Raw genomic sequence first — 11440 nt, forward strand, 5'->3', positions numbered from 1 at the left:
ATTTATGTTGGTGATTATAGGTGAGATTTAGATTTCTCTAATTTGGCACAGCAAAATGTTATATGACCTTCGTGCAGGGGTGCCCACACTTTCAAACCAGCTCAAGATCTACCCACCGAAAAAAACATTATACCATTGCTGAAAATAGGTACCATTGCTGGCATTAAGACAAATGCACTTGGAATTGGAAATGGAGGGAGAGAAATGGAATAGGTAGGGTTTTTTGTATTTAATTTGTATAACGCTACCGACATTTGTGCACAGCAACACTCTTGAAAACTAAATATTGCACTGTGGGCTTGAGCTGACGTTGAGCTGACTTTTTGATGTCAATCAATCAAGTCACCTTAATTCAAGTGGCAGATGCCAAAAACCTATGTTTTTAATATTTAAATTAAATATTCTTTATGGGCAATGCATGTCATGTGATCTACCTTTGGGCAACCCTGTGCAGCCTAGCAGGGAAAGTCAGACAGACAGACAGACAGACAGACAGACAGACAGACAGACAGACAGACAGACAGACAGACAGACAGACAGACAGACAGACAGACAGCGTGCACGCACACACAGGTTCTATGAATTTATAGATTCCCCAAGACCTGTTAGTAACTGAAAATCCTGACTGTTTAATTTATGTAACACAATATTTGTATTGTATTTATCAGTATGGTTCTCCCACAACAATGCAAAGTATTTCCTGTACAATGTGACCTGTAATATAAACTTTGAGAAAGCATAATGTTATACAGTATAGCTGCATCTATATTATACCTGTATGTACATTTGGTACCAAAATATTCACAACATGCTTTGGGCCCAACCAAAAGTAAATTACCCTTTGACATTACATCAAGGGAAATAAGTTATTTATTGATTTCCGACTCCTATAGGGCTGTTTGTGTAGAGTCAGCGGCGTTGTTCAGTCTCTCAGATCTGGATTTCTGCTCAGAATTAGCTGCCATTGGCTCAGTTCTGATGGGATTGTCACTATTATCTGTAGGTTGCTGACGCTCTGACTGAGTGGGCGCTTCGGTGGGCAGGCCAACGATAGCTCTTTCTATAGACTCATTAGTTGCTTTATCTGTCACCATAACATAATTGGGCTCAGGCTGATGGCCACTGGAGCGACGCTGCAATGCATGCTGGGTGCAAGAAAAGGAGCGCTGCCGGGGAGCCGGCTGGGGCGATAGGAAGTGAGGTGTTAATGCTCTTGTGACTTCCTGCGGCCTCTCTCTGTCCTCATCCTCTGAGGTCACTTCCTGTAAGGTGCTTATTGGTCTAGGTGAACGACCCATGACTCTTGGAGGGACCAATGCTGTTGCAGATTGGTTGAGCTGTGGACGCCAATTCTGAGGGGAGGGGTATTGCCCCCGGCCCATTGACCAGTCACTGAAAAGACAAGAGGGAAATTCCAGCACTAAATTGGATTGTAATCCAAATATTTTACATATACATTGTCTGGAATATTGGAAAATCTATGACTTTCTATAATGCAAATGTGAAACGTTAAACCCTGTGAATCACTCATGATGAACCTCCTCATCATGAGGTTGCTGTCAGGCAGAAACGTTGTATCTCCATATCTGAAATTGACTATGTTTTTCTCGTAATTAAATGCCCTACTCTGCTGTACAAGAATGCAAAAGTAGGAAAAAGAAGATATACAAGCTCACAACACATCGTGGCTTGACTCGTTGTGAGCTTAGATTGGCTATTTTAGCTATTAAAAAAAGGTGTGTAGTTAAAGGCCTATTCATAGTCCAGGTTCCGCTGAAGAGGTGACCACCGAAACGGTGGTTAGTAAAAACAGAGAGTTGTGCATGTGAGCAGTGACCACCGCGGCGTGACGTCATGTTGTAGTTTTCGGTCGTCACCTCTTTCGTCACCGAAAACTGGACTATGAATAAGCCTTTAGTCTGTGGGTTTTATATTGAACCAATGAAAAGTATTAAGAGCTTGAGACTAAAACACAAAACAACAAAGGATCCATTTAAAACACAGGTCCTTTGTTCCATTTCCTGAAAAATAACTTTGGGATATACAAGGTTTCCACCTGACAGCGATGATATTCCGGATCTGGAAGGCTCACCTCTGTGGTGGTGGAGTCATATCTCGGTGGCCTATGACTCCAGAGAAGGAGGCGCTTCTCCCATTCAGACCTGGCGATCCCGCCCATGAAGAATACATCAGAGCACGCTCCTCCCACAGCATGTCATTGGCCGACTCCACTGGAACGGGCCCTCGCTGAGCTCTGTGAGCCAACAGTAGCTCCATAACCTGGTGGTGCATACTCTCACGGGCCACATCGAGGGGTCGACGCCCCCTCCGGTCATGAAGGTCTACATTGGCACCATTAAGCAGGAGAAGCCTAGCGGTATCGTAGCAGCCGTGGAGGGCAGAGAGGAACAGAGGAGTCTCGCCCTAAGAGAGCGGGATCATAACCATAACATATCCTTATTGCCATTTAGTGGACAAAATGTACAATATATTATCACCAAACATTGTGATGAAAAGTTTACCCCAGTGATGTGACTGGCGTAAAATCTACTGGTGAAACTAAAACTATTGATCGATCTTGACTTAAAAAGGATGTGCTCACAAATTGCATTATTATGGGAAATGTGTAGGAAGTAGAACACCAAAAAAGTCCATTTAAAGTATCCTATGAGTGTTTACATATTTAGCATTGAAAATAAATTGAACACTCTACGCACTGACGTACTGTGTATAGAAATGAACAAATGAATTGCATGATTAGGCTATAAAAAGAATAAAAGCGGCTGCAACCATTGAGTTCTAGTCCTGCCATAATAGAAAAAACAACATTAATATCGTACCTTGTTGTCTTGCAGGTCCACAGCCGCCCCATAGCGAATGAGGGTTCGTGTCAGGGAGAGGTGGTTTACTGAGCTTGCCCAGTGCAGAGCGGACCTCCCTGGGACAGAGAGAGTGTATTCAGAGTGTGGGGGTGAGGGGGAGGAAGGGAGGGAGGTAGTCAGCTAGTAAACAAACATTACATAATAGAGTCAAAGCCCAGAGGTGAGGAGAGGGAGAAATATGCTTCAGTCTCTCACAGAGAGAAACAGAAAGTGAAGAGAGAAAATGTAGACAGAGATAGATGATGTGAGGAAGAGAGAGGTAGCAAGAGGGAAAGACATCATCAGTGAGAAAAATAGTAAGTCAGAGAAATAAATAAAATAAATAAATATGAAGATTGCTAGACCACGAAAGGAGAGAGAGCCTGAACAAAGAAGAGACAAACAACAAGGTTAATATGTCCATCCACCCATGCCTGGACGTGGACACTAGAACACATTAACTTTGCTCTGAGTCAGGGGGTAGAAGGGGTGCTGAAGAGAGAGAGAGAGTGAGAGAGAGAGGGAGAGAAGACAGGGAAGAATTTGGGGAAATGATCAGAATAGGAGAGGGACACAAAAAGGGAGACGTGAGAGACATGGGGTAAGTTACACCGGTTTACTCAAACACTCTGTGTGCGGGTGCGGGTGTATAGGTAAAAAGATATATAGGATAGGCCTACTAATAAAGCATTATACCATGACATTGGGTATAAATATATACCATACATAGTAGTATGTGCCATGTTTGCCTATGCAATCTTAACGGGAGCAGTACTGCGCATGCGGAACTATTTAAACCGTCGCTTAGATTTTCTTTAGGCCCCTACCTCTAAAATGTAACCTTTACTTTTTGGATGCGATGTGCGAAAAAGAATCAAGAATATTCGACAATATTTGCTGGTGTCATCACGTCATCTGCTGGCACCCTACACTGTGGAACCTCATCTCTGAGCTATACAGTGGAGGGAGAGGTTCCAAATGGGGCTACATTGTTAAATTGGTTCCTGTTCAGTTTGGAAGACCTGTGTTTTAACCTGTAGTACCAGACAATTCATGTTTAAAGCAGTTTAAATTACCCATATAAAAATTATATACAAAAGAAAGAAAACCTAGAACTGTGCACAGTTGAGCTGCAGCACCCTCTGGTGGACACAGTGTCTGTCTGTCTGTCTGTCTGTCTGTCTGTCTGTCTGTCTGTCTGTCTGTCTGTCTGTCTGTCTGTCTGTCTGTCTGTCTGTCTGTCTGTCTGTCTGTCTGTCTGTCTGTCTGTCTGTCTGTCTGTCTGTCTGTCTGTCTGTCTGTCTGTCTGTCTGTCTGTCTGTCTGTATGCTCAAAGATCATCAAGATCATTGAATCATTGAGACAGTGAGGTTGTCCGTTGTTCTGTACCAGTGTGGTCTGTGTTGTTGACTGGCACTCCTGCTCGTAACAACTCCAGCACCACTCTGTCCAGCCCACTACGGACTGCTCTGATCAGAACCACCGAACCATCAGGACCGCACCACTGCACCGGGGCCGTCTGTCAAATGAAGAACAGCAATGAGTAATCCTTGCTTAAAAGCATGCACGTCTACCAAAGTAACTCATCACATCACATCAAATGTATTTCATTTGTAAGTCACGTGTCAAGTGTGAGAAAAGGAGAACACAAGTACACAGTAAAATCCAGTAAAAACATAAATAAACACTTGATTTTAGGTAAAAGAAAAAAGGTACATAAAAACATTTAAACTGTCAAGGTATGGGTCTGGATCTTGTGTGTGTTTATTCGCATGCTACTGTGCAACATAGTCAGAAATTGGCAATGACTAAATAGAGGACAGAAATCACACCCGCGTGAAGTGAGGGGCGATCTTATCATCGCAATTCATCATGCCGATTTGCTCATTTGACACATGACGTAAATTCTCCATTCATTGTCAATGGGAATTTAATCTTTGTGTAGGACAAAAATACAGATTTGCTCAGACACATATGACGTAAATTCTCCATTCATTGTCAATGGGAATTTAATGTTAAATCTACACTAATAGCTGAATAAATAATAATATTTAAAAAATGAAAAAACAAGTTGATTAAAGTTTGAGTCTCCTTCACTACAGAGAAGGAGACAAAAGGAAAATAAGTTGTGGTTTCTGTGCATGAAGAGGATGATTGATACCTGCTGTGGAGGACTGAGAAGAGGAGGTGGGACGGCACTCCTCTCCCATCCTCTTGGTGGAGCTGAGGAAGAACAGTCGGCACATTTATAATTGAGTCATTTAAGATGGATCTGATATTATTACCAAACCCCAGGCTTTATTTTAAATTATTTACGAGGAGGAGAGAGCGAGACCTTATTCGACGTTATATTCCCTACTAGGGACAATACGGTAGCTGGCCGATCAATATAAGCATGTACGCCATTGCGTGCTGAACTGACATTACATGGGTATCTATCTCTATGTCAAATAGTAACAAATCTCTGGGGAGTATCTGGGTGTATAGGTAAACTAAAACTATTTACCCAAGGAATTGATTCCCAGCAGCAGTTGAAAGTTGCGATATATTGATTATTGCTTTAATAAATATACAATATTTTATGTGGAAAAACAGAATTTAGAGATATTCGTTGTACAGACTAATGTATGGTGTTTTCCACCTTTCTTATACACTGGTCCTGCTACTGTCTCAAATGATATGTCAGTATACAGTACTGTAAGGACAGTCTTTCAGCTGCTTCCCCTCATTTGAATATGGGCACAGTCAAGAAATAACACCGAAAAACCAGGACATTTGCTTACGTTGTATCGACCTATGGGGCTGCGAGTGGCCAGATCGGAAGTGTTTCTGCTCCTGGATCCTGTGGTCACGGATGGACGCATCCTCTTGACGTCTGGAGCAACGAGCATTTATGTCCTCCATTGAACTCTGTGTGAAGTCTGTGTCACTTCCTATATCCAGGTCCCTTTGCAGAGGTCTAAAATTGGTGCAAGGTCAAGTCAAAATAGAATCATTTGTAAATGGTTGGGAATGGTTGTTAAAGGGTAATTTGTCAATGTTTAGGGCAGTGTTACCTGAACCACATTGACTCTGGGCGTCTCTATTTTTGCCACAACATTATAAGCCAATAATATGGTCAAAAATGAATAGCACTTTTCAAAATAGCAAGGTCACAACATGTAATGCATCCATGCTACAGTATAGGGCTTAAATGATTAAAAGTTCAAGAAGGGGGCCAGAAATGTGTTGATTTGAATCGCAAACTGTCTCTGGGAAAAGCTATATGGAAAAAGCTAGGCAGAAAGTTTTCCTTTCTCAAGGACTAATGTCTGGGTGTCTCAATGTTCTCACTGCTTCACACAAGTCTGCCTGAGGGAGGCACCCACGTGTGGGTACTACAGACAGTACTTGTGTTTTCAGTTTTATATTCATACATTTAGTAGTATAGAGCTGAATACAACAACCTTTCCCTGTTAAAAAATAAGTTTAAAAGTCCATGTATACTAAAAATCACACCCGTGTGAAGTGAGGGGCACTAATATATTAAAGTCTATTGTGTAAAACAAACGTTAAATTAAATTCATTACATTAAATGTTTGTGTTAGGGACAAGATGACGTAAATTTTCCCGTCATTGTCAATGGCGTTTTTAAAACAAACATTGAACTAAAAACAAACATTAAACCTGTATATAGGAAAAAATTGTAACATTTTGTAGGAGCTTTTATAAAAGGTAGAACTATACAGCTCAACAGTTGAAACCATTATAGGCCTGGCTATGGGGCATATAGGCCTATCCGTCCTTAATTACATCATTGTTTTAACAGACTAAACATCCTCTCATGTCCTACCAAAACAATGGAGGGCTGTCATAATATTCAGACATTGGGTATAATGGAGAAGTGAAGCATATAACACCTCATCATGGTGGACACATTGACAGCAGAAGGACACAAGGTTACTACTGCACTTTCCTATCTGACAAAAGAAACAAAAAAGGCACTAAGAAGTTTAAATAAATTGTCAAATGTGACAATGAGGGCTATGTGCCCAACGATGATAATGCTCTAATCCTTCCATTTCTTTTTACTCTTCCAATTTACAATTTAGCAGACGCTCAATCACATCCAGAGCAGTATACAACTGCGAAATTGAGTAAGCAAAATGGTGACATATCCATGAAAACCACTCTTCAAACTAAGAGAGGGGGTTAGGGGAGGAGATGATATTGTGATGTCACAATATCACTGTCATTTCGATTGGGCCTTTTGACATGGGTCTCGATTGGGCCTTTTGAGAAATCAAAAGTACACAGGGAGGGAAGACATATTTAAAATTTCTAACCACACCTGGGGGTCTATTAGAGTAATGTTAAGTTATTGTTAACTCCATAGACACATAAAACAGTACAAAAGTCACAGCACTCCATCTTTAAACTAATGGCAAAGAGACAAAGGCAAAGTGCAACAGCTGACCAATTGTGTTGGAATTAATATCCAATTTTCACAACTACATAATTGTAGTAAATCTTTACCCACCGCATTCGCATGGCATCCTCCCCCAGCGGCTCCCTACGTCTCTTCTTCTCTGCTTCCTTGGCTTTCATCTTTTTCCTCGAACCACTCCTGTCTTTCTTCTCCCTCCCGCTCCGGACTCTGTGGTCTCGATGGGACACATGCTGCGTCCAAGCCTTGGTGCCGCCATCACTGTCGGTCACAGTGGACCTGTGTCTCACCCTGTCTCCCCCTTCCCGCTCTGCTCGCTGCCGCCTCACCCTCCTCATCACCAGGAACACCACGAGGGCCAGGACCAGTGTCAGACCAATCGCCACAGCGATCACACCCCACAGCCACGCAGGCATTGGCTCTGTGAGAAGAGAATGGAATATTCATAGCAATTGAATGGTGAATGTACTGTACATTGCATTTTCACATCGTCCCATCGTTTTGATACGGTTTTTCATTTATATGTGTGAATATGGTTAAACATGTCTGTGCACTTGTATTTGGGACTGCAGGTCTCTATGTGTCAGTTTGATAAACTTAGTGCAGTGGCTGTCTGTAACTTGTTGTCTAAAGCTGGCCTCATGGTATGTGACTGTCAAACAATATTAGATAGTAGGAATTGTTTACAGGTGCGGAGGTTGAAGCGACTTTGGTTGCTTAGGAGATGACACGAGTTGTGACTACAGTTCTCTTCAATGCCTCAGCCTCAAGTTATCACTGCATATTTAAAATTAAGCTCTGAAAGTCTGAAAAAACATGATCACCAAAAACTGAACAAAACCACTGAGGGGTGAAGAGCATTGAGTAATATTTGGGTTGGACGGAATTCAACAATTGTGTGTGCGATTGGGCAAGAGTATGGGCTTGTTCACCCACTTATGTCTATGTGTGCCCAAGTACACACACGCAAATATATGCATGACTACACACACACACACACGCGCACACACACACACACACACACACACACACACACACACACACACACACACACACACACACACACACACACACACACACACACACACACACACACACACACACACACACACACACACACACACACACACACACACAGAGAGAGAGAGAGAACATGCTTTGTAATGACAGGACATGTTGGCCTACCTTTGGTTTCCTGTTCCACGTTTTCCTCTTCTCTCCCTCCTATTTCCTCCCTCATACCTCTCACAGCAACGATGGCCTTAAGCTCTGTAAAGGAGGGGAACGAAGCAGGCTTCAGTGACATCACAGCTCGCAGGAAGCTGGCCGCCTCGTTAGCATGGGGGAAACACGTAGAGGGAAGACGGGAGCAAGGCCTGTTATCCACTTGAAGAAAAAGGAGGGAACTAAAAAAAAACAGTAAACTACCATTAGCATTTGTATTGATAGATGGGTGGTATGTACAAATATTACAGCACATGAGTGCTACATACATCAGTCATATTACCCTATAGGTCCTTGCCTTGACTGTGTCTCTGAAGCCTGATTCATGTATGACATGTCGCACACTGAAAACATCTACAAGGTCACAAGGTACATTGTGACCTTGTTGTGATGAATGCAATTTGAGCTAGTAGTGCTTTATTCGATGTGTGACACAGTTGTGCGATGGTACATACATTTGCCATGAATCTGTTTATTTATCATGCTTTTTTGTTAGTTGAATCATCTATTTTGTTGATCTATGTACAGTATATCAGTATATCTTATGATCTTATTATATGCCTGCTGAAATTATCGCTTTTACACTCCCGGTGACCCAATGGTATGAACTAACAATTTTCAATTTGGGCATTTAGTTTGGGCATTTAGCTGAATACTCACCCGTTTGAGTCAGTCGAGGATGCCAAGAGGTCGGTGAGCTGCTGGGAATTAAAGGTGAATACGTCCCTGTTGACAGCGAGGGGGGCGGTACCTCGCAATTTGAGAGGAGTCTGGAGGAGGACACTGACAGCCCACAACAGGGAACTATTGGTAAAGGTGCCACGTTGCAGGGGTACAGTGGTGTGAAGGACCAGGGTGCCTTTAGCCCACAGAGTATTATGGTGCCTGAAGCAGTCACTGCCATCCCAGCCACAGGGAGCACTGTCACAGCCTTGTTCACAGTGGGAGTTGGCGTAGTGATCACGACAGTACTGAATATGGCCTGGACTGAAGATGGGAGACGGGGGCGGGGCACAGAGGGGTACAGAGATTTACAGAGATGTAGAGAAAGAGAGAGAGAACGTGTGCACACAGCATGTAAGGGCTAGTGATTGTTATCATTTTGACCTGGTTGAGAGTATTAGATCAGCGGTTCTCAAATGTTTTAATTGTTTTAATTTCAAGGTCCCCCATGAGGGCCATGACTCTCTGAGTCACAGGGTCCATTTGGCTGGACTGGACTGGCCACACTTTGAGAACCAGTGACTGTATTAGATAATAACTGAATAATAAACGTGGGGAGCTTTACTTGCAGTGGCCTCTGTCCTTCAGGCAGTCAAAACCATCTCTAAGGCACTCAGGTTCCATGCACTCCCTGTCACAGGACCCGTCGCCGAACTTGCCCTTGCATTGTCTGGTGGTTGGACACTGGCCCCACGGGTCATTTGCTGCAGCTGTGGAATCGATTACATAAAGAAACAAGTACTTGAACTGGCAATAAAGCAGAAGTTACAAATAAAATGCAAATGGTCTTTTGGATTAATATGTATGTCACAATATATTTTGGAGGCTACAATACCCAGTCTTTTACAATGCACCTGTCATATGCCATTACATATTGGTGGGTAAACGACACAGCACCGCACACCACTTTGGTGATAACTTGAACAAGCAACTACCTAAACGCAATTAAAACATTTGAATTATTTTTCAAAACTAGCTGCTCACAAAGGTCACAATGCATCACATTGTTATGCATGTGACCTTGTAGATCTTCTGTTCTTTAATTTCGGGGGGAAATGTTTGCCGAAACTATGTACGCCAGGGTTAAAGCGGTTAATAAGTACTTTTGATTTAGAATCTGACCCACATTTTCAAAGTGCATATTGTGTGAGAGTGTTAGCCAGCATTCATAACAATGAAAGCCATTCAAAGGTGGGTGCTAACATGGGCCGTTAAGGGAAGAGGAAATGGGCCTGACACAAACAGGAAGTTACCAGATGAGGCGAATAGCAACAGGAAATGGAGTGGGCTGGGTTGATAAAGGTTGAAGGTCATCACTGTGGTGATGAGGAATGTGATGGAATAGGACAATGGGGCTTGGCAGGTGTGTACGAGACCATAAAATCATGACGGAGCCTATGACCAATAGAGCTGAAATTAGATGTGTTTAATAGATTTTCTTTAATATCTTCAAAGGAAAGCGTACTTTGTGGCAGGCCATATCGACAGTGGCTCAAATAACAGCCAGGAAAAACAGATGGATTTTCTCAAATCAATGTCCATGTTATAATTTGCGGGGTGTCAATATCAGTTGTAACCTGATGAGTATGATTAATGAAACAAGGTCCAACAAACTTGTATTGCACAAAATAATTCAAATAGCAGGCCCTGCTACACTTTTAACAGTTGACATGTACTGTGGGTGTGTAGATAGCTCACCTTGATACAGCCTGCTCAAACCAAGCAGAAGAAGTGTCCTTAGAACCAACATCTTTACCACCCTGGTCACCTGGAACTCTCGTCTCTCCTCCGAGCAGTATCTGTGGTCCAGTACAGGTTGTCGCTTCAGCTAAACCTGGCTCCTCTATATCCAGAACGTTGTTGTGACTTTAGGGTGTACAGTAATCACTCTGGATTCCCTGTGGTTCTGTGAACTGGCAGGACTTGTGTCGCTGTTCACAATGGAACTGTGTGAGCAGTCTTTTCTGACTGTACCCCCATCCCACCTTCTAATACAACCACCCCGCCCACTGTTCACTCTTTCACTTAACTTTTTCAGAAGCCCCTGCGGATATCTGGACAACTTCCTGCCACTGTGTACAGAAGAATAGCAGTGGGCCACTTGCCTGTGTGTGTGTGCGTGCGTGCGAGTGGCCATGAGCCTTCTTTAGAACAGAATAGTGTGCGTTTGATTAGATCAAACATAGTAACATACTATTATTACAAC

The 11440-nt window shown here is 42.8% G+C and overlaps 1 protein-coding gene across 2 annotated transcripts; it reads right to left on the reverse strand.

Moving 5' to 3' along the window:
- Positions 1-569: 569 nt before the first annotated feature.
- notchl (notch receptor, like) lies at positions 570-11153 on the reverse strand. 2 transcript variants are annotated; one of them, XM_079503570.1, is made up of 11 exons: positions 10933-11153; positions 9800-9944; positions 9172-9498; positions 8473-8693; positions 7381-7708; positions 5645-5820; positions 5023-5084; positions 4251-4380; positions 2841-2938; positions 2093-2424; positions 570-1392 (listed from the first exon to the last, which is right to left on the reverse strand). In XM_079503570.1, exons 1-11 carry the CDS (start codon positions 10982-10984, stop codon positions 888-890), a joined length of 2376 nt encoding a protein of 791 aa, XP_079359696.1. In that variant the 5' UTR covers positions 10985-11153; the 3' UTR covers positions 570-887. The 2 variants fall into 2 exon arrangements, with proteins under 2 accessions (XP_079359696.1, XP_079359697.1); XM_079503571.1 differs by lacking the exon at positions 10933-11153 and having other exon boundaries at positions 8473-8556; positions 9800-9914.
- Between the last annotated feature and the right edge of the window lie 287 nt (positions 11154-11440).

This window comes from Electrona antarctica (genome assembly GCF_951216825.1).
Source record: "Electrona antarctica genome assembly, chromosome: 6".
Lineage (NCBI taxonomy): Eukaryota > Metazoa > Chordata > Actinopteri > Myctophiformes > Myctophidae > Electrona > Electrona antarctica.

Excerpts from the sequence above, each read along its gene's own strand:
- notchl (XM_079503570.1), bottom strand. The coding sequence starts at position 10,984 with ATGTTGGTTCTAAGGACACTTCTTCTGCTTGGTTTGAGCAGGCTGTAT. Across the intron at positions 4,381-5,022 it reads TTCTCAGTCCTCCACAGCAG|ACGGCCCCGGTGCAGTGGTG; the intron begins GTATCAATCATC and ends TTCATTTGACAG. Across the intron at positions 2,425-2,840 it reads TGGACCTGCAAGACAACAAG|GGCGAGACTCCTCTGTTCCT; the intron begins GTACGATATTAA and ends CCGCTCTCTTAG.